This window comes from Prionailurus bengalensis, chromosome D2 (assembly GCF_016509475.1).
Source record: "Prionailurus bengalensis isolate Pbe53 chromosome D2, Fcat_Pben_1.1_paternal_pri, whole genome shotgun sequence".
Lineage (NCBI taxonomy): Eukaryota > Metazoa > Chordata > Mammalia > Carnivora > Felidae > Prionailurus > Prionailurus bengalensis.
This window is the reverse complement of record NC_057351.1, coordinates 59,746,932-59,770,901: the sequence shown is the minus strand read 5'-3', so window position 1 is coordinate 59,770,901 and position 23,970 is coordinate 59,746,932. Positions and strand designations below refer to the sequence as shown.

At 45.8% G+C, this 23,970-nt stretch overlaps 1 protein-coding gene across 6 annotated transcripts in view; it reads left to right on the top strand.

The window, feature by feature from the left end:
• Window positions 1–23,970, top strand: part of FBXW4 (F-box and WD repeat domain containing 4) — an 80,676-nt gene that overhangs the window by 11,132 nt on the left and 45,574 nt on the right. For all 6 annotated transcript variants that reach the window (XM_043597311.1, XM_043597310.1, XM_043597315.1 and 3 more), the window contains exons 2-5: window positions 7,790–7,885; window positions 10,511–10,696; window positions 11,176–11,308; window positions 16,193–16,287. In XM_043597311.1, coding sequence (XP_043453246.1) covers window positions 7,790–7,885; window positions 10,511–10,696; window positions 11,176–11,308; window positions 16,193–16,287 — 510 coding nt within the window. The remainder of the gene's footprint in view (window positions 1–7,789; window positions 7,886–10,510; window positions 10,697–11,175; window positions 11,309–16,192; window positions 16,288–23,970) is intronic.

Here is a 23,970-nt window from a genome sequence, read left to right as displayed (position 1 = left end):
AAATAAATCAAGAGACAGTGTTAAAAGTGCAAGCCCCGAGCATCATTTTGCACAGCCCTGTCTCCCCTCCTGAGCCCAGTGCACCCCGAGATGGCCTTGCTCTACATTTGTGGACAGGTCCCCTTCTCTCCCCAATTCCCAAATCAGCAGGTAGTTGTGCTTAGGGAAGCCGTGCCAGCCATGAGGGCCGCAGCATCCGTGGCGTCTCAAAGGGAACCAAACTGCAGGATGGGGCAGGGAGGGAAACTGAGTTGTGATCCAGGAGTTTGCTGATCTCCGAGACCGTGCAGGTTTAAGACCTCTCTGATATCCCCACACTTCCCCCTCCCTCACCCCAAGGCATTTTTATTCAGACTAGGTTTATTTATTTGCTTTGAGTTTGGGGTGTGAAGGAGGAGAGGTGAGATGAAAGTGGACTCCAGATAACTGCCTAGATTAATTTCTGTCCCTCTGGACTCAACTTGTTGCCAAGATTTTAAGGGGCCTGATAGCTTACCATGGGTGCGCGTTGTGTTGTTTTTGTTTAAAATAGGTCATGCGCCCAGGAATGCAGTCAAACTATAATGGTGCCTGCCGGAAAGCTGAGAGGGAGGGGGCACAAGTGGGAAATGAGCCTGAGGCAAGAGAAGGAGGGCTGGGAAAATGGAAGTTCCACCAGGCCCACAGCCCGGTTAGAGATTCCCCTGAGTGTTAACAGCCCCGTGAGAGGTTCATTTACAGGGCACTAATCGTTTTGGGGGGAGCACCCCCACTTTACACTAGCAAGTGTGTTGGAGAAACTGCCAACCAGAGAGCATTTCAAAGAGGGGAACAAGGGTCCTTCTGGAATTCCAAGGGGCACCTGCTCTTGTCTTCTCAGGCACATCTGCTGCCTAGTTCCGCCGACCCCTTTGACTGGACTGTGACAGGTCCCACAGGGAGGGAGGGGTACCTGTTTTCAGAGGAAGATTTTTTTTATTCCTTCTGATTTCTCAGGTGCTAATAAGAATATACATATGATCCTGCCACCAGCTAGGGAAGCTAACCATCAAAGATGATGGAATGGACAAAAGGGTTGAAAGAGCTGAGTCGTTAAGCGGCTTTCAACAAAGTGGTACTATTTCTCAAGTCAAAGCCAAAAGGAGTGGCTTAAAAAAGTCAAAATTTGATTTGAAGGGCCAGAGCCAAGTACTGTGATTATGGCTTTCGTTGTGGGAGAGGACATCTGCACCTGCCGTTTGGTAGCAGCTTCTAAAGTTCAACTTTGAAAGTTTCTTGCTGCTGTGATCAGGCCCCCAGGGCAGTGCTTTGACCCTTAGTAAAGTGTCACTAAATGGTAGTTAAGTGACTAGAGAGAGAAGTGTTGTCCTTAACCCAGTTCAGGAAATATATTGATTCTTTCCTCCTTGCCTCCTTCCTGCTATGATCCAGAATATTCAATTTTTGGTTTCACTTCCACGTATTAAATTAGACCTAACTCAAGAGGAGAGGTTAACTACAAAGGATGTCTTCTTTTATATCTGGGAGGGATTTGCAGATAAGATTTGACAGGGAATCTAATCTTTCTCGTTAAGAGTTAAGTTCTTTTGGTCCATCCTATTAACTGTCTTTTACTTTCCTTAGTTCTTCATCCACCTGGTGGTGTGGGTTTCTCTCTAGCAATATGAAACCAGGGACTGAATTCACCCAATGGACAAATTCAGTAATACATTTTAGCTTTAACGTGTGTATACCCAAACCCTAATCATTCAGCCTGGAAGAGGACTAATGTTTGATATTAGAACAATTTCTAATAGTTGTAATTAAATTATTTAGAAGAAAAATAAATGATTATTGAATTAGCTTCAGGGAAGACAACCATTAATCGATATTAGCTACTACATATACTTATATTTAAAGAATTGACCAACTGTACTTTGTTTTAGTTGTCATTTTAAAACCACAATTGTAAAAAAAAAAAAATAAAACAATTGTAAGAAATACTATCCTCATTTCTTGGGGGAAGATATTGACCATTAGAGAAGTTAGGTAACCAGAATTTTATAATTAGTAACAGGCAGAACTGGGATTTAGATCTTAGTTTCCTAAGTGTGCCTTTTGAGCTTTTCCCACAACTTCATTTATTCTACTCTTTAGTTAAAGGTAAATTGAGAGACCTAACTATCAACAATTATGTGAGAGACAGATACAGAAATATATTATGTGATATATATATATATATATCTCCAAAGTACCATCTATTTACCTCTTCTGACATGTTGTTTATAGAGACATAATTTTCTGTAGTGTCTCTTCACCTCTACCTTTATAAATTTGACTTAGCTTTAAAATTACCATTGCTTGCTATAGTCATTTCCAAAATGTTTTGCAGTCCCCACATTTGTCATTTCTAGTGGCAATATATTCCATTGCATTAGTATACTGGTCTCCCCCACAGACAAACATTTGGGCTATTTCCAGGTTTTAGCTCAAATATATAGCCACAACTATAAATATCTTTGTAAAAATATATTTTTCTTTTGAGTTATTTCTTTGTGATTTAGTGCTCAAAGTGGGAATGCTGGGTCAGAAGCTGTCATTTAACAATTTTTCTCGACAGAATTCCTTTCTGAAAGACTGTACCAGTGTGCTACTAGCAATATATAACCAAACCCAAACCTTTCTATCAAACCAAAGCCAGTTTCTGGTTTTTCCACATAATAATAAATGTGTGGTGGCACTTCAATAATTAGTTTAATATGCGTGTATGTGTTAATGTTGTGGGATGTTTCCCCAGTGTTTCGTCACATGGACACCATGTGATTGTTCTTACCTGCTGTTGGGTATGGATGACAGGGTATTAGAGACAGGATGTAATTCCAGTAAATCTCTATCTGCCCCTTAAAAGTTTTAGAGGTACAACTTGTACCTATAGTATTAATTGTTAATATTCCCATTCTCTGTTGTTTTCATTTTAAACTCTTTAACCTTCTGCTCAGCATGTATGTATGTATGTATGTATTTATTTTTTAACATTTATTCATTTTTGAGAGACAGAGAGACAGAGCATGAGTGGGGGAGGGGCAGAGAGAGAACGGGGGGAGACAGAATCCGAAGCAGGCTCCGGGTTCTGAACTGTTGGCACAGAGCCCGACACCGGGCTTGAACTCACGAACTGCCAGATCATGACCTGAGCTGAAGTCGGATGCTTAACTAACTGAGCCACCCAGGCACCCCAGTGTTTATTTTTTTAAGTTTATTTATTTATTTTGAGAGAATGAGGGAGGGAGGGAGGGAGGGGGAGAGAGAGAGAGAGAGAGAGAGAGAGAGAGAGAGAAGAGAGAAAGAGAATGTGCGCGAGGGAGGGGCAGAGAGAGGGAGAGAGAGAATCCCAAGCAGGCTCTGGGCTGTCAGACGCTCACAAATGATGAGATCATGACCTGAGCCAAAATCAAGAGTCAGACGCTTAACCCACTGAGCCACCCAGGTGCCCCACTTGGGATAGTATTTAAAATTTAAACACTTTAGGGGAGCCTGGGTGGCCCAGTTGGTTAAGCTTCCAAGTTCGCTCAGGTCATGATGTCACAGTTCGTGGGTTCAAGCCCCTCATCATGAGGCTCTGAGCTGACATCTGAGAGCCTGGAGCCTGCTTTGGATTCTCTCTCTCTCTCTCTCTCTCTCTCTCTGCCCCTCCTCTGTTCACTCTCTGTCTCTCTCTCAAAAAATAATAAGTAAATAATAAAATAAGTAAATACAAATAAAATTTAAACACTTTAAAATCTTCCAGTTAAAAAACTTTTATTATTTTTTATTAAATTTTTTTTAATGTTTATTCTTGAGAGAGAGAGAGAGAGAGAGAGAGAGTGCGTGAGCAAGGGAGGGGCAGAGAGAGAGAGACACACACAGAATCCGAAGCAGGCTTCAGACTCTGAGCTGTCAGCACAGAGCCTGATGTGGGGCTGGAACCCATGAATGGTGAGATCATGACCTGAGCCAAAGTTGGAAGTTTAACCGACTGAAACACCCAGGAGCCCTGAAAAGCTATTTTAAATTCACTTTCATTTTCCAAGGATTTATTATATTATTTATGAGATGTAAGAATCTAAATCAGTTTTTAATCTATTGATTTCCAGTTTTATCACCAGCATTATTATTTTAATGGGTATTTTCTTATTCACCAAAATATTACATTGTAGAAAAATTGGAAAATATGTAAAAACGCAAAGAAAATAAAACACCCGAAGTTGGCTACCCACAGTTAACTATTTTAGAGTATATACTTCCCATGTTCTTTCTAGGCATGTATATTCCTCCTTCTTTCTCATAAGGTTGGGAACATGGTATACAAACCCAATAGCACTGATGAAGTAGAGATTTCTTTCCTTACTTTAAAACTTTACTTTGTTTGTTATATATTGGTTTGTATCAGTTTGGGTCATTTCTGGCTTTCTGTATTTAAATTGCAGTATCAGCCAGTTTTTTTTTCCCCGACGTCTTCTAATTGGATAGAATACAGGAAGTACAATTGCTTTATCAACAAATGCTTATTGATACTTACTATGCATAAAGCATTAGGTAAATGCAAACAGTTCCTGGCACATCATAAACACCACATTAAATGTTTGTTAAATAAATTATCTTTGGAATTATGATCCAGAGAGATTGAAACATTCTAAATCATTTTTTAAATAGTGTTCAATGGGATTAACTAAACTGTATTTACTATGTTGAAAGATTTTCCATAGTAAGGTCTGAAATAAAAATATCAGGGCACCTGGGTGGCTCAGTAGTTTGGGTGTCTGACTCTTGGTTTGGGCTCAGGTCATGGTCTCACAGTTCCTCTGTTCGAGCCCCATGTTGGGCTCTATGCTGGCAGCGTGGAGCCTGCTTGGGCTTCTCACACCGAAATACAGATAGAAGGATATTTATAACAGCAGTATTTATAATAGCTAAAGTCTGTAAACCCTTTAAATGTGAATCAGTAAAGGACTGGTCAAATGATGATTGAGTTACACAATAGAATTCTATGCAGCTGTTAAAGAGAATGAGATGGATCTTAATGTATTGATATGGAATGCTTCCTGAGATGTATTGTTAAGTGAAGAAAGCAATGAGTAAAATAGTGTACTATTTTTTAAAATTAAAAACTGGGTATATGTATAAATACATACCAATATAAATGCATCTACAGTATCTATCAGTCTATTGGCATTTTTTTTTACCCTGTGGATGTATCATTTTGTTAATCAAAAACAATTAGTTTATACAAATGAACAAATGAGATGAGATCAGGAGGTAGATAGAGTATTATTTATCTAGAAACGGATTAGGTATCTTCTCTTTCTGCCTACCAAAACCATCCTTTTTAATCTGTATTTGTCATAATCTTGTAAGCAGGACTTCACGGCTGCCTTTTGGTAAAGGGTAGTCAGTGTGAAGGCACAGCAGAGACGGGAGGAAATGCATGTTTCTCTCTTCTTTTCTCCATAGACCTGGTAGTTACCACTCCGTGTCCCAAGCAGTGTACCCTGTACTGTCCAGTGGAGCAGGCCAAGGAAACGCAGGGGAGCTGTGGGGGCCTAAAATGAAATTTTCTTTTAAAAAAATGCTTGTTTGTTTAGAGAGTGAGGGAGGGGCAGAGAGAGAGAGAGAGAGAGAGAGAGAGAGTCCCAAACAGGCTGCATGCTGCCAGTGCAGAGCCCCACATAGGGCTTGATCCCACGAACCATGAGATCATGACCTGAACTGAAATCAAGAGTCAGACACTTAAGCGACTGAGCTACCCAGGCGCCCCCTAAAATGAAATTTTCAAATTCTTGCCCACAATTTCAGAATTCTGTCCCAAAGTGTACTTTCAGAGTGGCTTTGAGCTCTTCTCCCTACCCCTCTACCACTCCAACCCAGTCACAGACTACACCATTCCTACGCTAGTGTGCTCTCGTATTCCTTACAGCTCTATTTTCCTCACCCAGAAAGTACTACTGACACCCCCAACATTTTCTTAAATGAAAAATTTAAAACAGCAAAGTTGAATGGATTATTCCACAGACACTTATATGCCCACGACCTAGATTCCACAATGAACATTTTAGTGTATTTGTGTTATCATGCATTTCAAAGTGAGTTGCAGGTATCAGTACATTCCACCTGTGAACACTACAGTATGCATGCATACAATTGACTGGTATATATATTAGTTTATGGGTTTATATACAGGGGCTCCTGGGTGGCTCAGTCGGTTAAGCATTTGACTTCGGGTCAGGTCATGGTCTCATGTTTCGTAAGTTCAAGTTCCACATCGGGCTCCATGCTGACAGTGCAGAGAGTGACGGTGCGGAGCCTGCTTGGATTCTCTCTTTTCCTCTCTCTCTGCCACTCCCCTGTTCACGTGCTCTCTTTCTCTCTCTCTCAAAATAAATAATATTATATACAGCAAAATGCTCAAACTTTAATCTTAAGTGTATCATTTGGGGCATTTTTTTTTCCATTTGATGCATTTTTCGACAAGTGCATATACACCTTGTAACCCAAATCCCTTTAAGATTTAGACACAGAATGTTGCTCCGGAAAGTTTCTACATGTTTCTTCCCAGTCAGTCCCCTTCCCAGTGGTAGGGTTCCCAGTGGTAATCACTATTCTGATTCTTCCACCATAGATTAGTTATCCTTCTTAATAATGCTTCACAATATCCTTCACGTAATAATAATCCTTCTCAATATCCTTCACATGAATGGAATCATACAACATGAACTCTTTTGTGTAAGGTTGCTTTCATTCAGCTTTTGAGATTCACCCACATTACTGTGTATATCAATAGTACTTTCCTTTTTATTGCTGAGTAGCATTCCATTGTATGAATATACATCATGGGGTGTTTGGCCATTCTTCTGATGGCTGCCTGGGCTGTTTTCAACTTTGGGCTCTTACTACTAAAGTTCCTGTGAACATTCTTGTGCAAGTCTTTTTGTGGGTGTATGCTTTCTCCTGGGTATTTGCTAGGTCATAGAGTAGGTATATGTTTGGATTTATAATAAACTGTCATTTTTCCATGATGGCTCTACCATTTTGCTTTGCCACCAAGATTGTAGGAGAGTTCCTTACTGGCCTTCGAAAAATATATATGCATATATATATATATATATATATTTATGTGTGTATGTGTGTGTATAATTATATATACATATATAAATGCATATACAATATATACATATACATATGTATACAGTTATACATATGTATTTATAATTTCTTAGTATTTTCTGGATATAAGCCCTTTGTCAGATATATATTTTGTGAACATTTTCCCCAGAACGTGGTGTGTATATTCATTGTGGTAAGCAAAAACTTTAAATTTTGATAAAGTCTCATTCATTAGAGTTTTCTTGTATGCTATTGCTTTCTGTGTCTTAAGAGACCTTTTCCCAGGCCCCAAGTTGCAGAAATATCTTGATATATTTTCCTCTATCAGCTTTATAGTTTTAGATTTCATGTTTAAATCTATTTTGAATTAATTTTTCTGTATGGTGTGAGGTAGGAGTCAGAGTTTACTTTTTTCCTTATGGATAGCCAGTAGTTCCAGCACTGTTATCCTTTCTCCATTAGATCGCTTTGGCATCACTATAGACACTGTAAAGGACTGGCTCTTCTCCTTGGCTTTCTTGGTTATCCCAGTGTGGAGAGAGAAAAGTTAATTCTTTCTCATGTCCTAACCCTGTCACTTATATCTAGATATATTCCAGATACTCCCAAGTTCTACCTCATAAGCCTATGGAATTTTCTCTGGTTGGCAATGAGTGGTAGTGACTGGATTATCTGTTCTGTCTGCACACAGGATGGCCAATGTCCCAGTGAAGGAACGGGTGAAGGTGTCTCAGAACTGGAGGTTGGGGCGCTGCCGAGAGGGGATTCTGCTGAAGTGGAGATGCAGGTAAGTAGCCTCTTGATTCTTTTTTTTTTAATTTAATGTTTATTCATGTTTAAAAGAGAGAGTGTGAGTGGGGGAAGGGCGGGGGGGGGGCGGGGACAGAGGATCCAAAGTGGGCTCTGCACTGACAGCAGAGAGCCTGATGCAGGGCTCGAACTCATGACCTGTGAGATCATGACCTGAGCCAAAGTCAGATGCTCAACCGAGTGAGCCACCCAGGTACTCCTTGACTCTTTCAAAGCTACCTGGGACAGAAAAGCATGCTGGGAAGTAAAATATCTGGTCTTAGCTAGAGTGTAAATGTGCCTGTCTTGGGTGGTGTGGCACTGGTGATCCTTTAAACATCACAAAGGAGGCATCAGAGGGACAATTTTTTTCACATTGGTAAAAATTGCCATCAAATGTGCTTTATTTAAACAAATTCCACACGTTTATGACTATAAAAATAACAAATGTTTATTGTAGAGATTTGAAAAAATAGAAAAGTTTAAAGAAGAAAATAAAACTTACGTATAATGCAACCACTCAGAGGTAACCCCTATTAACTTACCTCATCAAAAGAGTTAAATGAAGCCAGTATTTCAACCCATCTTGTTTTATAATTATTTTTCTTTAAATCTACTCTACAGAGTTATGCTTCACTCCTGGTGTCTGTTAGCCCTCTCCCCTACTTTATTAAGAAGGCAAAATAGGATCTAAAGGCTTGGCTGTAGATGTTACGGGAGATAGAACTCAGAACTGCTAGGAAATTTAGACAGTGGCTTTGGACTGCTAATGCCACAAATCTTATGCTTCATTGATGCTACATTGTTTTATAGTTATCATCTGACTCCCTGCCAAGCAAGTGCTCCTCGATGATTGGTTGGAATGGTTAAGGAGCATCGTGGTTCCTCATTCCAGGTTGACCTGTGCTTCTGCTGAGAGATACTGACGGGCTTCTTCATCTGATGACCCCTTCTCTCTTGCTTGTGTCCAGTTCCTGCTGTTTTCATGGCTGGTGGTGGCTGTGAATTATGCGGGGGTACTGGTCATGGTGGTGACTGTAGAGAAACTACTAGGGAGAAAGACAGATTTTTATGATGAAAAACTGTACTCTCTGCTTCCCGCTTTTGCCTTTTAATATCAGAAAGTAGAGTTTATTTCTCTATCAAGGTTTTGTCCCTGATGTCTTTTTTGGGGCTGGTTTCAAAGCAGTTTGGCAAATAAACACACAAAGCCGTTACCAGGCTGCCCCGGGATTCTCCACCGTTCACCTGGCATGAACCTGGTTTCTTGTCCTCGGCAAATGGCTGTTTACCAGATGGCTCTAAACACATGCATTCCAACCCCTTCTGTTTGCTCCCCACTTGAGTGTGCCACAAACTCGTGCAAGGGGATGTTGAAGAGGGAAGTGCATAATGAGTGAGAATGTAGGCATCGCTACCTACTCAACACATGTTCTATATAATATATGCACACACTTGTAAAAACCTCCTGAGCAGAAACTCAGCTACTACAAAGTCCAAGCTGCATTTAATGGCCCGTCAAGTCAATTTGCAGAACTTTTCCACATTCCCATGACGCTTGTATTAAGGAGTCTGGGGAAGAAACACAGCCCAGTTTGCTCAGACAGGCTTGGCAGTGGGAGATGGTGTCTCTGTAAATGGGGATGAATCAGCCGTCCCTACGCCTTGCTTGGGACCTGGTAGCTCCAGAACTCCTCCAAAGAGTAGGACAGGCTGCTGGGATGTCTGCCTTGGGGAAGGGGCTTAGTCCCCGCCAGAGAGCCTGGGGTCTGGCAGAGTCTTCTTTCTTCTTGAGGTTCACTCTGTGCCATGGGACTGGCCTGTGGCTTCTAAGCTTTCTTCCTTTTGCTGGATTGTGGAGGGAATCTTTAACTACTTGTGGATTTCTCTTATCTGCTGCCTGGGAGAGCTGACTATTTCTCCATAACCCCCGAACTGTAGCAGACTGCTGCGAAGCCGTTTTTCCATTGCCCCACTTACCCTCTAATACCGAAAGGTAGATATCCCCTGTGTGGAGCTGGCTATGTAACCAGTACATTAGCATCCTTTCCTAAATGGCTTTATTCCTTTCACTTATAAATGGCCCCTTTGCTCTAGTGGGATAAGGGAATGGGGCTTCTCAGGGCTCACTCTTCTCTTTTCTCCATCTGCTCTGTTGGGAAAGAGGTATGTATGGGAGTCTTGGAACCTCGAAACTTATCACTTAACACTTCAAATCAGTGAGGATGTGTAATGAAAGAAAATCACTTTCTCTGGGTAGAAGATTTGTTTTTGACCCTGTCCATGCCCCAGTCATTATAGTCGCTGAGCTCTGCCTACCCAAAAGAAATCTAAGTTGCCAGTAATTCAGGTCTTAAGCATTTTCCCATTAAAAGTGATATTTAATTGGTCGTTTAATTCTGACTCTGTTTTAGAAAGTCCAGAGAAGATTAGGTTACTACAAAGCTCAGTCTCTCTAGTTGTCTGAGGGTAGCCTACGGGGAGGTAATTTTAAAGGAGAGGAGGGGGGTAAAGTGCAGGTTATTCTCTCTATGTTGAGAATCGGTCAGCCTCTCTAAAGATTGGAGTCAACTTTTCATGCTGTATCTTGATGATCTTTAAATTGTGTTTTATATCTCTGCAGTCAGATGCCCTGGATGCAGCTAGAAGGTGATTCTCTGTACATATCCCAGGCTAATTTCATCCTGGCCTATCAGTTCCGCCCAGATGGTGCCAGCTTGAACCGTCGGCCCCTGGGAGTCTTTGCTGGGCATGATGAGGACGTTTGCCACTTTGTGCTGGCCAACTCACATATTATCAGTGCAGGAGGGTAAGTGCCACAGAGTTCTCCTCCTTCTTCCTTAGCATTCTTCAGGGAACTTCTGCCTGCCTGCCTCTCACTTTTCTGTCTCAACTCCAAAGGGATGAGGAGGGAGACCATAAGAAGAGGGAGTGTTGTTTTTTTTTTTTTTTTTTTTTTTTTTTTTTCCATTTGAAGCAGAGAGATTCACCAAAGGCACTTAATAGGGTTAGCCAGAGAAGGAAAACAGGAAGAGCCTTTAATGAAAAGTGAAGCTGGTTTTGATACTCTCGAGGGGGAAATTTGTTTTGTCTCTCAGCTCCGTTCAGCCCCAAGTGTACTGAGGAAGTAAAGTTATCTCGAAGCTCAGCACCTTATTTTGAGCTGAGTTGCCTAAAACTTAGCAGATTTGGACATCACTAGAGACTCGGGCTGCTTCCGTAGCTTTGTTCTCTTCCGACAGAGAGAATAATTGGCTATTGGGGATGGGCTCCTTATTTCTCTCCTAGAGATGGGAAGATTGGTGTTCATAAGATTCATAGCACCTTCACTGTCAAGTACTCGGCTCATGAACAGGAGGTGAACTGTGTGGATTGCAGAGGGGGCATCATCGTGAGCGGCTCCAGGGACAGGACGGCCAAGGTGAGTGGTGTCCCCCTTAGGTACTGTTATTCCCTCCTGTCTATAGGGAGTGGGGTGGGAGAGGGTGGATAGGGCCTTGAGTCTTGGGATTGGCTGAGGGCATTGGGTGGGGGCAGCAGGGGGACAACACGATAAAGGACTCACTTATGTGCCTCTGGCATGCGGCTGGCCATGCCAGGCTACATCCCTGCCAGCTGGCCTGAGAAAGGAGTGGACAGTGGCTGGGAAGCTTGCCACTCACTTGAAATGTGGCGTGAACTCAAAAACAGAGGGCCTGGCCAGCTTTTCCTCCCTGAGCTGAATTTCCTCAAGTTTGTGGGTTGAGTTCTGACCCCAATATTTTATTTTAAAATCTCCCTCCTTTTGCTTGCTTTCTGTTTAGGGAGGTTAATTTTTCACCACCTTGTTTATAAGCAATCAGGCTGATAATTAAAATGTGTTTTTACTGCTTCTCTGGAGAGTGATGTGGTCAGTAAGCAGTAGAAAGACGAGGAGAGAAAGGCGTTTTTGGTGCGTCATTGCCAAACTGCCTGGTCTACGGTCAGACATCTGCCAAGGCAAAACAGAATGAGGTTGAGAAGTAGTGTGACCTCTGCTTTATGGACTCCACTCACCCACGTTTGGGTCAACCATGCCTCCACCCATGACACAGAGAAGAACTTCTGTCTCCATCCCTGTGTCCCGCAGCCCCAGGCAGGGCCCGCACACGCCTGGTCCTTTGGGGCTGCTGTGGGAACTCTGCTGACAATTAAGCTGAGGTGCAGGAGGCCTGGTAGTATCTTACTCGCCTGTTTCCTCTCAGCATCTGGAGATCATAGCACCAACAGGAGCAAAATGCCTGTTCGTGTCAGCAAACGGGCCTCTGAGACACCTAGGGAGGGTCTCAGGAGAGGGCAGTGGCACTTTTTATTCACTAGCTTTTCTGACTCCACGTACCCTCTGGTGATTACTCCTTCCTATAAACATGCCACCAATTGATATAAAAAGAAGGGCTACGTATGTTCCTTTCTATTTACGGAAGCTTCTCCTCCCTTGGCTATTTTCTTCCTAACACTTTGCATTCCGTCAGAGAGACATGCACACCAGCACAGGAAGCCTGAGAAAAATCCAGAAAACCTTTGAGCCAACTCGGAAACTGAAGTTCCTATTGCCTGTTTCCCATTCCATCCACCCTATCCTTACTTCAGGGTTCTGATTGGTCGCTGTCGTCTTACCATTCCTTGAAAAGACACTGGCCTTAACTTGCTGTACTCCTCAGAAATAAATTTGCATAAAAATCTTTTTGGCACATGTGGCCTAAATATTCCCATCTCCTGGCATCTTTCCTGTCATGGCTTCGAGCTTCCCCTGGCTCCTCCTTCTCAGTGACGTCTCTTCTAGTCTCTTCTCTGTGGTCTGATACCCAGAGCAGCATCAACTAAGCTTTATGACCACAGGTAGCAATTCAGGGGGATGGGCTGCTATTCTAGTCAGGGGACAGCATCTTTATTTGGGATGTTGGATTTGTTTCATGTTTGAAGTACTAACGCAACCCCATTTAGTGGATTCGATTTTTTTTAAGCGTTAAAACAGGTACTTTCTAAATGCTAAAATTGTCACTGCAGCACATCGTATTCCTTTTGAGGATTTCTTTTAAGACAGTGACAGAATTCTCCCCCCGGGTTCTTCACCTCCAGAAAACTGGTCGGCTATCTACGGGCTCCCTGGTGACTTCTGGGCCCGCTCATCTTTTCAGACTTCTGGATGCTGCTTCTGTTCCCACTATGTGGTTGTCTTTGCCTCTAGCCGCCTTCGTCTTCCTGACCCATTTCCACACTACCCACAGCCAGTCTTTTCTAGCCAGGTTTCCATGGCTTTTCGGTGGCTTCTGCAGTTCTGTAGCTGCTTCTAATATGCCCAAACCTATGCAAGAACTTAGGCAAACTCATGTTTGCCTGTAAAGATCTATAGCCTGTTTGTTGGGAGTTCCCCCAAATAGCTACTGTGTTTTAGGAAAGAGATTGTTTTATTGGGGTGAAAGGAACTAAAACATTTTCTTCGTAAGACTTCTGAGTTCTGAGTTAGCGATTGCTCAGATTCTTCCTCTCCCTGCCCCTCCCCGCCCCTGCCAACCCTACTTTCAAGCTTATTGAGACTCTGTTTGGATTGCCCCTCTGGGCTTTAGTGAGGCCAGCCCCATCCTGAGATGTGATAGGAATGTAGGAATATTCTTCGTGGGCCTGGGCTGGTTCTGACCATTCTTTCATTGCCTCCTTATTTCTCTGTTCTTTCATTCATTCTTTTAAGTGCCAACTGTATGCAAGGCTTAGTGTACAAGGCAGTAGGGTTTTTCAAAGGTAAGGAAGAGACTGCCCCTCTTTTTAAGGGGAGCTGAAACATGCGTGCAGTGGCTGTGAAGCTGAGCGCAAGTGGCCAGGACTGTCAAGTGTAAGCCTCTAGGGCCAGAGAGTTCAGGGGTGGAGAGATCACATCTGCCTTGAAAGGGGAGAATTTATGAAGGAGGGAACATTTGAACTTGGGTTTGTTTTTTCTTTTTCTTCTTTTAGTTATTTTTCAACGCATAGGTTTGCTTGTTTGTTTTGTAACTGTATACACTGTAACCAGGCACAATGCTAAGCCCTTTACATTTGTTCATTTTCTCCTTTTATCCTTTAGGTTAATTTTATCCCTACATAATTATGCTTGTAATATATTGTGGATAGCCAATATACCCTACTGTATCTATTTTATAAAGTTTCCTATTATTATTACAAATTATTTGTGTCATCTTTAATGGCTTAATAAGTAATAAGAACCACCATTGTTGGGTGCCTAATACCTTCCAAACACTGTGCTATTACTGTGCCAGGTGCTTTATACATATCTTGACATTTCTGTAGCCCTCAAAAGATAGGTATTATTTCCCATTCTACACACGAGGAAACTGAGGCTACGAAGTCCTGAAATATCCCTAAGATCAGAGAGGATAAGTAACAACTGGGTTCAAACCCAAATGGGTCTGAATCCAAAGCCCATGCGTGCTCTTTCTGCAACCATAGGCTGCAGGGAATATTTTTACCACACAGGCTTCTCTTTGTTTTAGAATTATTTTCTTAGGATAGAATCTCAGCAAGAGAATTACTGAGTGTAAGGCTTCGGTCATTTTAAGGGTCCTGATACATATTGTCAACTGCTTCTTAAAAGGACTATGTAAATGCCCACCTCCACTGAGATATGTCTTTTCCAGGGAAGGGTTTGTTTTGGATTTGACCACTGAGGGTGAAAGTGTGATCAGCATATTGTTGTCAACTCCTGTCCCTCAGGCATCATGACACTCGGGTTTGTGGCTTTCCCAACATCCGCTCAGAATTGGCAACATGCCTCCCGGAGGCCAGGAACCTTGTTCTGTGGTTTATACAGTGTTGGAATCCACCAGCCCGTCCCGGGGGGAGGGGGGTGGCACTGGTGAGTCCAGGACTGGAGTTGTCCCCATAGATGTTGTAATCAGAGTCCTTAGTGTCTCCTCACCTTCCAACCCGCCTCCTGGGGAGTTCGCATCTGAGGAAAGGCAAACCACTCTTCCAGGCCTGGACTATCTGAAAGAAGACAGTAGAAACGCCTCTAGTTACTGGCAAAGGGGCCTGATTGTAGATCCAGAATAGTAAGCCAGAATCATGGCACTCCAGGAAAGTCGTGGTATTCACTTTTGTTTTCTGCCCCTCCTTGTTCAGAATCTTCTTAAGTTTATTTTCTTTTCCCTGTGTTGGAAGTAACTCATATATACCTTTTATACATACACAAGATCGAAAATACTTTCTCCTTTTATGGGGAAGACATGTCATGTGACCCCAAGAAGGCAAGACCACCCCCACTCCATCACCTGCCCCTTAAATTCAAGGAATGTTTCCTGAAAGTTCTTCCATCTAAGGTCCTGACTGGCTTTTGTGTGTTCCTCTTATAGCACGGCAGGGACCTTGAGAGGTCATTGATCCATCTGGCTGCCCCAGGATCCCTCCTTGGCTGCTGTCTGGGACAGCCCTGTACATTTGAGGCTTCCTTTCTGTTTGGTTAGAGGCTTATTTCCCTGACTGTGTCATCTAGGGTTGGGTGAGGTGAGGGGGGCCTTGTGCTTAATGGGAGATTTCTAAATGCACTGGCTGCTGAGAGGGCTCCCTGAGTGTTGATTAGAGTTAAGCCCGGAGTGGCTGCTAATGTACATTCCTGACTGATAGGGACCAGATAATGTGCTCCAAGCAATATTTTTAACCTGTAGGAGATATGGAAGCTTAAAAGAGTTAAGCTTTTCTGCTACTTTTGGTGACACTAGGTGCTAAATTCCCTGCCGACATGAATAGCACTGGATCCTGGGCATTATCAACAAACAAACAAGAACATACCACCTTCGTGCCTTGAAGCCTCTCTTCTTCCTCCGTTCTCCCCTTCTCTTGTGTCTTCCTTTCTGCTCCTCTCTCTTAATTCTGCTGTAATTCTGTCTTTGTTCCCCCATACTGTGCCTTGATCATCCTCCTTCTCCCTACCTCCCAAAGGAAAATCTGGGTGAGAGATAGGAAAGAGGAAAACCCACCAGCACGAGGAGGTTGTTGAGAGAGGCAAGCCGCACCTGCTCACCCGGCTTCGTCACGTCTCAGCTGGAGTGTGGAGCTCCTGATTCCCTGCTATAAAATTGGGTGGTGAAGAGAGCTCTCAAGTGGATGTTGAGGAGGGCGGTTCTGCCTGGGAGTCAGGTAGGCGAGCCGGAGGCTGGGGAAGCCCCTCGGCTCATACGTTGAGCTCTGTGTCTGCAGGACAGAGAGGATTCTCCACTTCCCCACCGCCCTGGGGATGCTCACCCCACGTCCCAATCCCAGGCGATGCTGACGAGAGCATCTCTTCTGCTGTTTCCAGGTATGGCCTTTGGCATCAGGCCGGCTGGGGCAGTGCTTACACACCATCCAGACCGAAGACCGAGTCTGGTCCATTGCTATCAGCCCATTACTCAGGTAAGGGAGACGTTTTTGGATATGGTTTTGTCCTGTATAATAATGCTTTTATTTTATGAGGTTGGGTGGGCTAGAAAGCTCGTCCACCTGTATATTCCAGGTTGCTTTAAGCCTCTCTCCTGGAGATTTTGAAAATCCTCCAGAGACCTAAGGTGTGTGGCTCACATCATATATGTGTGAGGTGGAGACAACATCCCAGGGGCTAACTTCCTGGGCGTCTACCCCAGAAACGGTGAAGGAAAAGATACTGTTAAAATGTAACTGACTCCAGTTGTTACAAGAGTGCCCCTTCTGGAGCATATGCTCTCTGGAGTCGCTTCCAAAGCAGAGGCCTGTTAGCACTCCTGGGAAGTGACCACACCGGCCAACCTGCTCTCACAGCCCACATCTGTGGTTTGTTCCCCTTGGAAAATGTCTTCTAGAGTATCGCTTACAGAGCTGAGTCATCCGGAGAGGCGTGGGGCCCATGTCCAATTGGGCCCTCATCCAGAGACACGTATGCGGGGTAGATTGAGCATCATAGCAGACATGCCAAATTTTTGGTGGTAGCCTTACCTTCCCCCTTGGCCTGTCTGTATTTCTGTGGCCTCACCTCTAAGTGAGTGAGCTTTGCATCCTGACTTCTGCTTTCCAGGCTTTCTTGAACCAAGGCTCTCCTCCCCAGCAGGGTACATAGACTCTCTCCTGCACCTGCTCCGTCAGACGGTTTGTTTTTCTAGGGTCTTCCCCCTCACTGCCTTCGCCCCTCACTCCCCACCTAACGAGCAGTGGGAAAGCTGGGGGGCTGCCACTCTTCTGCCCTGGGTTTAAGTCTGTCGCTCGTTTTACGAGAGAGTGGGTTCCCCACCTTGCTCAGCCCCCTTCAGCCTCCTTCTCCTTACTCCACGGAGCCTGCACCCCTCCTCCTGCCCCCTTCTGCAACTCCCTTTCAATTTTTTTTTCTTTCTAAAGAATTAGAGCCGATTAGCCACGTCATTAATTCTTCAATTTGACGGCTGATATAGCAGGACCTGAAACACACTGCTGACCCCAGAGAATGGAGACCCCGTTCCTTAGCATATTGACGATGAGAGAAGTTAATTAAAATTCCACAGAGCGGAGGTGTCGGCTAACCTATAAACCTGTCGCTGTTCAGAACAAATCATTCTAGCAATCCTAGGAAAGCGGGAAGGCAAGACCAGCAGGGAGTAGAGAGGCCTAAGTGTGTGGGAGCGGAGGGCGGAGAACAGAGCCGTTGAGCACCGTCCTCTCCGCAGTTTCTTTCCACTGCTGCCCGTTTGAAAGCCAGTTGGTCAGGCTTGGGGGCCTGTGGGCTGGGTATGTGTGAGGACTGAAGGGACTTGTGGGAGGTGGCAGATGGGCTGGTGACTGTCCTGTGGACTTCTGCTGGCTTTGGACTAGGGAGAGCTGGGGTGGGGCCGGTGGTAGAGGGGAAACCCTTCAGGGCTGGAGATTTAGGCCAAAGAACACGGCCAGGCCCTCTCAGCACCCCATCCCTTAGTCCTCTACTCTGGCCACCTCTCTGGAATGTGGTAGGCTACCCTTTCACAGTAGAGCACGTGTTGAAGCACGTGTTCACTTTAACAGTTGAAGATCGTGTCTGTGAAAGAGGTTGAGGACAGAGTCTAGCCCGTCATTAAGAAGCATTTTTCGAATACAGTAAACGGAGTTTTGTTTTGGCCACAACCTGCAGACTGGCTTTGAGGAAGGACTTAGCTTTCTGACAGTACTAGCATTAATCTACCACAGCCCGCACTACTAGCTGCTGCTGAGCGTTCGCCATTCGCCCTGTGCCAGGACCTTTGCCGAGTCCTTGATATGCTTCATCTTCAGTGAAAACCTGGGTCTTTTGTTTTCTCATTCTCCTTCAGAGGCTTCTTGTCCTCTTGGTGTCCTGCCTTGGCCCTAGGGTGACGCTCACTCGCTACCGACTGGACCATAGTTGTTTGAGATGACCTCTTCCCCAGCTTGACTCTTTGAAAATAGTTTGCACTTGGGGCTCTGTCTTTACTAGAGGGCCATGGTATATGCTGCTGTTCTCTCTACCCCATTTTCTTTTACCCTGAAAAGTACTGGGATAGGGATGTTTCATCCTATTATTAGATCCATTTCTTCTCCCTGCGTCCATGAGTTTGAACCTTTCAGTGAGCTCATCCATTTTCCCAGTCTGGGGAGACACTGCCTCCTAGCCTCGGGGTCTGTGCTGGAACACTGGGGTTCTGCTTTCCCACCACCAGCAGGGTAGCCTCAGGAAGCCATGCCCTTCTCTGAACCTGTTTCCCCAACTATTAAATGAGAATACAGTTTCCTTTATAGGCTTTACTAGATTATTGTGAAGATGACCTGAAATAATGAGTAAGAAAATGCTCTGCAAAGCCAGAAGGGCTATCTCCTTATGGCAACCAGAATCTCTCCTCTTGGGCATAGCCTTTGTTTCAAGGCTTTAGTTGCTGTTTCTCACATCTCCAGCTTTGCCGGGGGCTTCTCCTGGCCCTCCTGGAGTTCCCCTCCTCCTCAGCAGTCTTCTTGAGGTAGGAACTCTGCAGGAATCTCTTTCCTTCCCCCCCTCCCCCCATAGTGTTTCTGTCCTCGCTGTCTTCTCTTCCCCTCCCTGCCACCTTCTCTGTTGAGTATGGTCGTTGGTATGTATGAGTATGGTCACAAGTGTGGCCACTAATAGGATGTGACCTATTATAGGATAGTGTATCCTATCACTAATAGGATGAACTTCTCACGAAGAACATGAGTGGAGGTGGGCAGCAGCTGTCCTCTAGGTCAGGTGTCCCTGGGTTACCCGACGACTTCCCAGTCTCTCACTGCTCCCTTGTACCTCTCTCTAGAAGACATCTGAATGGTTAGGAGACCCGCCGCATCCCTTTTCTGAATCTTTCTTCTGTTGAAAACCATTTGTGAGAGCTTTGCGTCGTATGTATCTAGATGCTGGGGCTGGCTGCCTTCTTTCCTTATGTGTGTGCTTAGACACTTGTAGCAGGAAGCAGGAAACCTCAAGCCTCCGGCTTTATTTGAGGTGCTCCTGCTGGGAGAAAGCAGGTATTCCGTCCCATGTCCACATGTCACCTTTCCTTCCTTCCATGACCTTGAGTTCTTGATCCATAAACAGCCATGGAGGGTGATATTTAATACCAGATATGTGCTTAGAGCTGTGTTTAGGTACTCAAAACCACAGAAGGAAAACCAGTAGTCTCCACAGGAGGGTGTCAGACAAGGACCTTTTTCTCTACCTCTTGTGTGCCCTCCTACCCGTCTTCTTGCCCTGACGCCAATAATCCTGTTTTTAAGATTCATGACTTACAGGTGAAGCCCTCCTGTAGCGGAGGCCCAGCCTGGAGCTTTTGATGAGTGAGAGAAGGGCTGTGGGAGGCTCACCTGCGGTGAGAGGGTATATGTCTGGGTATGACTGCGGATCTCACAAACAACCTCCCCAGGTCACGTTGGATGCTGAGCACTTTTCCATGAGTAACACAGAAACGCAGAGTTTTAAAAATGTGCAATAAGTTTTGTTGCCACTTAAAAATTATTTCCAAAAGGAAACTATTTCCAGCTGAATAAAGTTGGCAAACACTCAAGAGTGAGGAAATACAGAACTGTTGAAGACTCCATTTCCTTCCCTCTGACTTTCTATCCCTTCCTTCCTTCTTCCTTCCTCACTCCCTGTGTAATGACTGAACTTGGTATGTGGAAGCTCCTGTGAGGATCCTACTCCGTGGGGGGGGTGAGATGGGCGTGTTGCTGTAATGGCTCCCAGCTGATACTAAGTGCTCAAAACTCAGCCATCTCCGGTTGAGGGGGAAGGGGGTACCACCACCACCACGCCCGTCCCCCGCAGAGGGAGAAATTGAGGCCCAGGGAAGGCGGACTCAGGGCACACGTGGCATGGGGCAGAAGAGGTGGCAGTTGGTGCTCAGGCCCCCAGCCCGTGGCCCATACTGTGGTGTGGAGGGATGGCTACAAGGCAGGCCCCAGGTCGCTGCTGTGCCTTCATCCACCGGCACGGTGGACGGAAGTTGTGGCCCTTGAAAGGCTCTTGGGGCCTGAAGAACATTCGCTCTTCCTCGAGGCCCGAGTTGAGGTGGAAGGGTGGGGGAAGGCCCTACGTCCTCGAGGCCTGGGCTCAATCAGGCAGTCGTGAGTGCTTGTACCATCCCAGGAGTGTGAGCGCTCGTCGATCTTCGGTTTGCACAGCGGGGGTGGGACCCTAGTGGTGAAATGAATCCGGAGACCCACTTGTCCTGTTTGCCTGCTAGGGGAAGCGTAAGGAGCCCACAGCTCCCCCTTCCTCTGCAGACACCATCTTTATTGCCCTCCAGGAGAAAGGAGGTGTTGTGCAGAAACCTTTCCCCATCTCCCAACAACACTTGCTATCGTGTGAGTGAGTGTGGTCAGGAAGGCTTCCCAGGACACTTGGGTTTTAATCCCTTCTCTCGTGTTTCTGTCATTGGGGAAATATATGAGTGGTATAGGTGTAGAAAATTGACTTTGCTGTGTTATTAAATATACAATATAATTTTGTGTAACTTTGCTCACTGTGGTGGCCTGTTTGTTTTTTGGGGGAATAGTCCAAGTCTGCATGAAATGTACCGATTCAAATTTGTAAAGTGAGTTGAGGCCTCTGGGGGGTTTTGATGGAGGAGCGGCCCCCTCTTGCTTCATTTCTCCCAGAGGTGAGGCAGAGTCTGGAAGGAAAGCAATCACTGTGTACTGTTCGGGGAGAGGGTGGGTTTCTGGGGAGAGCAGGGTGTTTGTTCCAGTGGCTACAGGGTTTACTGTGTGTTGTGTGTGTGGTAAACGCATATTCACCAGCCTGTTGAAATACACCTTTCTTTAGTGAAAAGTAATTGCATCTGGCGTTTTCTCTGACCGAGAGGTTTGAAAGATTGGAAAAAGAGACAGCCAACTTTCAGTTTGGATTCTTTTGGTTGCCAGTGGCTCAGCAATCCTTTGGCCCTAGACTTCATAACAGAGCTTTTAGGGGAAGATGAGTCAAAAGTAAAGGTTGTCTCTCTGAATTTTGCCTTTTCTGGTTGGCGATGGAGAGCTGGGTTGTGAAGAGGATTCCTAATCTTGATAACCTGAAGAAAGACTCTTGATGGCTGGCTGACTGTCTTGCTTTACGTTGTGGCTTGGCCTGTGGCCGACTTGATCTTTCCATCCTGCCTTCCCAGGACCGGGGCAGGGGGAAGCTTCCTCTGGGGCCTGTCTAGGAAAAAGAGACCTTCCCTAAGCAAGGAACGGCTCAGTGTCCTCCTGTGCCAGGCTCGGAGCACACAAGAGGGAGCCTCCTGCATGTGGTGGTCCTGGATGAGAGAGTCAGAGGCACAAAGACACCAGGGAGGGGCCAGGGGCTGGCTGGAAGAGGAGGTGTGACACCTGGAGAAAGGAGGAAGCTCTGGGTAATCCTAGATGGGTCCCCTGGTCCAGCCTGAAATGACTGTAAGTTGGAAAAGGATCAGTGTAGGGATCCAGTTGAATCGGAGTCTAGTCCTGCTGAATCTCTAGGGTGGCGGGTGCCGCACAGAGTTCACTGCCCGTGCCGAGCCAAGCCTCTCTGGCGGGTGCGAGTGTATCCATCAGTAGCAAAGACGAGATGCCACAGGGGTGGGTTTCACTTCCTCAAGACCCTGGATTTCTGCCACTACCCAGGGCAGGACGGGCACAGGGAGGCTCATGTGCTGAGCTGCTGGCCTGAGACCAGCAACCCAACCAGCCCTGGCTGGCCCGGGACCCGTGTGTGGGAGCCACTGCTTCCCTGGCCAGCAAGGTTGGCTCAGTTGTCAAGAGCTGACTTAAATAAAACACCACAAATAGAAACAGAGGCTACTGCAGAAGATGGGATACTGCAGGTGCAGAGTCGTGCATTGAGACCCCATTGAGATCCTGACAGGGATACATTTCCGTCCCTCAGTCTCTGTTAACTTCTTTGTTTCTCCATCTCTCTGTCTGTCTCTGTCCCTCTCCCTCCCTATCTCTCTCTCTCTCTCTCTCTCTCTCTCTCTCTCTCTCTCTCTCTCTGTCTACATACCTAAGCACTGTTATGTGCTGGACCCTGGGGAAGCGACAGTGAACTAGACAGCACTGTGTGACCTCAGCTGGGGGCACAGCACATCGGAGGGGCAGGTCTTCCTCCCTTTCTCCCGCTGCCTGCCCCTCCTGGCTCGGGTCCCCCCCTGTACCGCTGTTTCTTCTAGTCCTCCCTCATCAGGAAGAGACCATGTCTTCTCCCTGCCTCAGCCACAGCTGACTTCTCCGGGCTGTGCGCGCAGCGTGCCTGTGTTTTTTCCGCCTTTGATCACTGTTCTGCCAACAGATAATTTAGCAATCACATCCCAAGGTGGAAGCACGGAGTTAATGTTAAAATTAGTTGTTTTTTTTTTTTAATACTCTTTAAACTTTAGTGGGTGATGAGGCAGAGAGGGAGGCGGGAGGGTGAAGGGGAGCCATAAATTCTGTAGCTGGTGTAGCTGTTCTCTGAGCAGCCGGGAAGCCTCTGATGTCTCCACAGCACTTTCATTAACATTTAAATTAAGGGTTTGTTTTCCAGTCTGTTTTATAGGCTGGGACCTTTCATGGCCTGTCACATGCACCCCCTCCTCCTCCGCCCCCCCCCCCCGCCCCCCCCCCCCCCCCCCCCCCCCCCCCCCCCCCCCCCCCCCCCCCCCCCCCCCGCAAGTGTGTAATTGTAGCCACTGCTCTATCCTAACTGGGCTGCAGCCGGAGTTCAAAGGGAATTCCTGGAGATGGAGCTCTGGAGGAACAAGGTGTAACAGTCAGGATGTGGGTGTTCCTTCTGAGCTGAAGGTGCTGTGGAGGAGCTCTTTCTCCTCTGGTCTGACCTGTGCTTTCTTCTGCTCTTTCAAGGGACACACTTCAATCTGACCCTGACCCCTCCTTCCCCTTCCTTCCCTGGGGCCACAGGGTGTGTGGGAAAGGGTGCACCCATAAGTGCTTTCTCCTTCTATCACAAGTTAGGGCCTGGGACAGATGGTTCTAAGATACAGATCTTCATGCTTATCTTCCTCCTTTTGATGTGTGTGTGTGTGTATGTGTGTGCGGGCGCGCATGCCCGCGCGTACAGAATACTTCCTCCTCAGAGAAGCAACAATATAAAAGAGATTGCCATCTGAGAAGAATTTATAATAGGGCCCTTTGCTCCTAAAAAGTGCATTCTAGCACAGACGGATACCGTATGTAGTTGTTAGCTCTGAGTGTACACATTTGAAATAGCTTACTGATTTAGGAGACCGTCTGAGACCTGTTCTCCAAGGTTTTGGCATTCAGAGGAAGGAAGCTCTTCTACACCCTCAACGGAGTGAGTTTTTTTCTTAATTTTTTTTTAATGTTATTTTTGAGAGAGAAGGAGACAGAGTGTGAGTGGGGGAGGGGCAGAGACAGAGAGGGAGACACAGAATCCGAAGCAGGCTCCAGGCTCTGAGCTGTCCGCACAGAGCCCGTTGTGGGGCTCGAACCCACAAACTGTGAGATCATGACCCGAGCCGAAGTCAATGCTTAACCGACTGAGCCACCCAGGTGCGGCCAGAGTGAGTGGTTTCTAAGCTTCCTTTCATACTGGTATATCTGGCAGCATTTGGGGGTGTTTTGAAAAGACATCCCTGCTCTGGTCTCTGTCCTCCCTATCAGCATCCTGTTGATGTGCAGATGATGAGA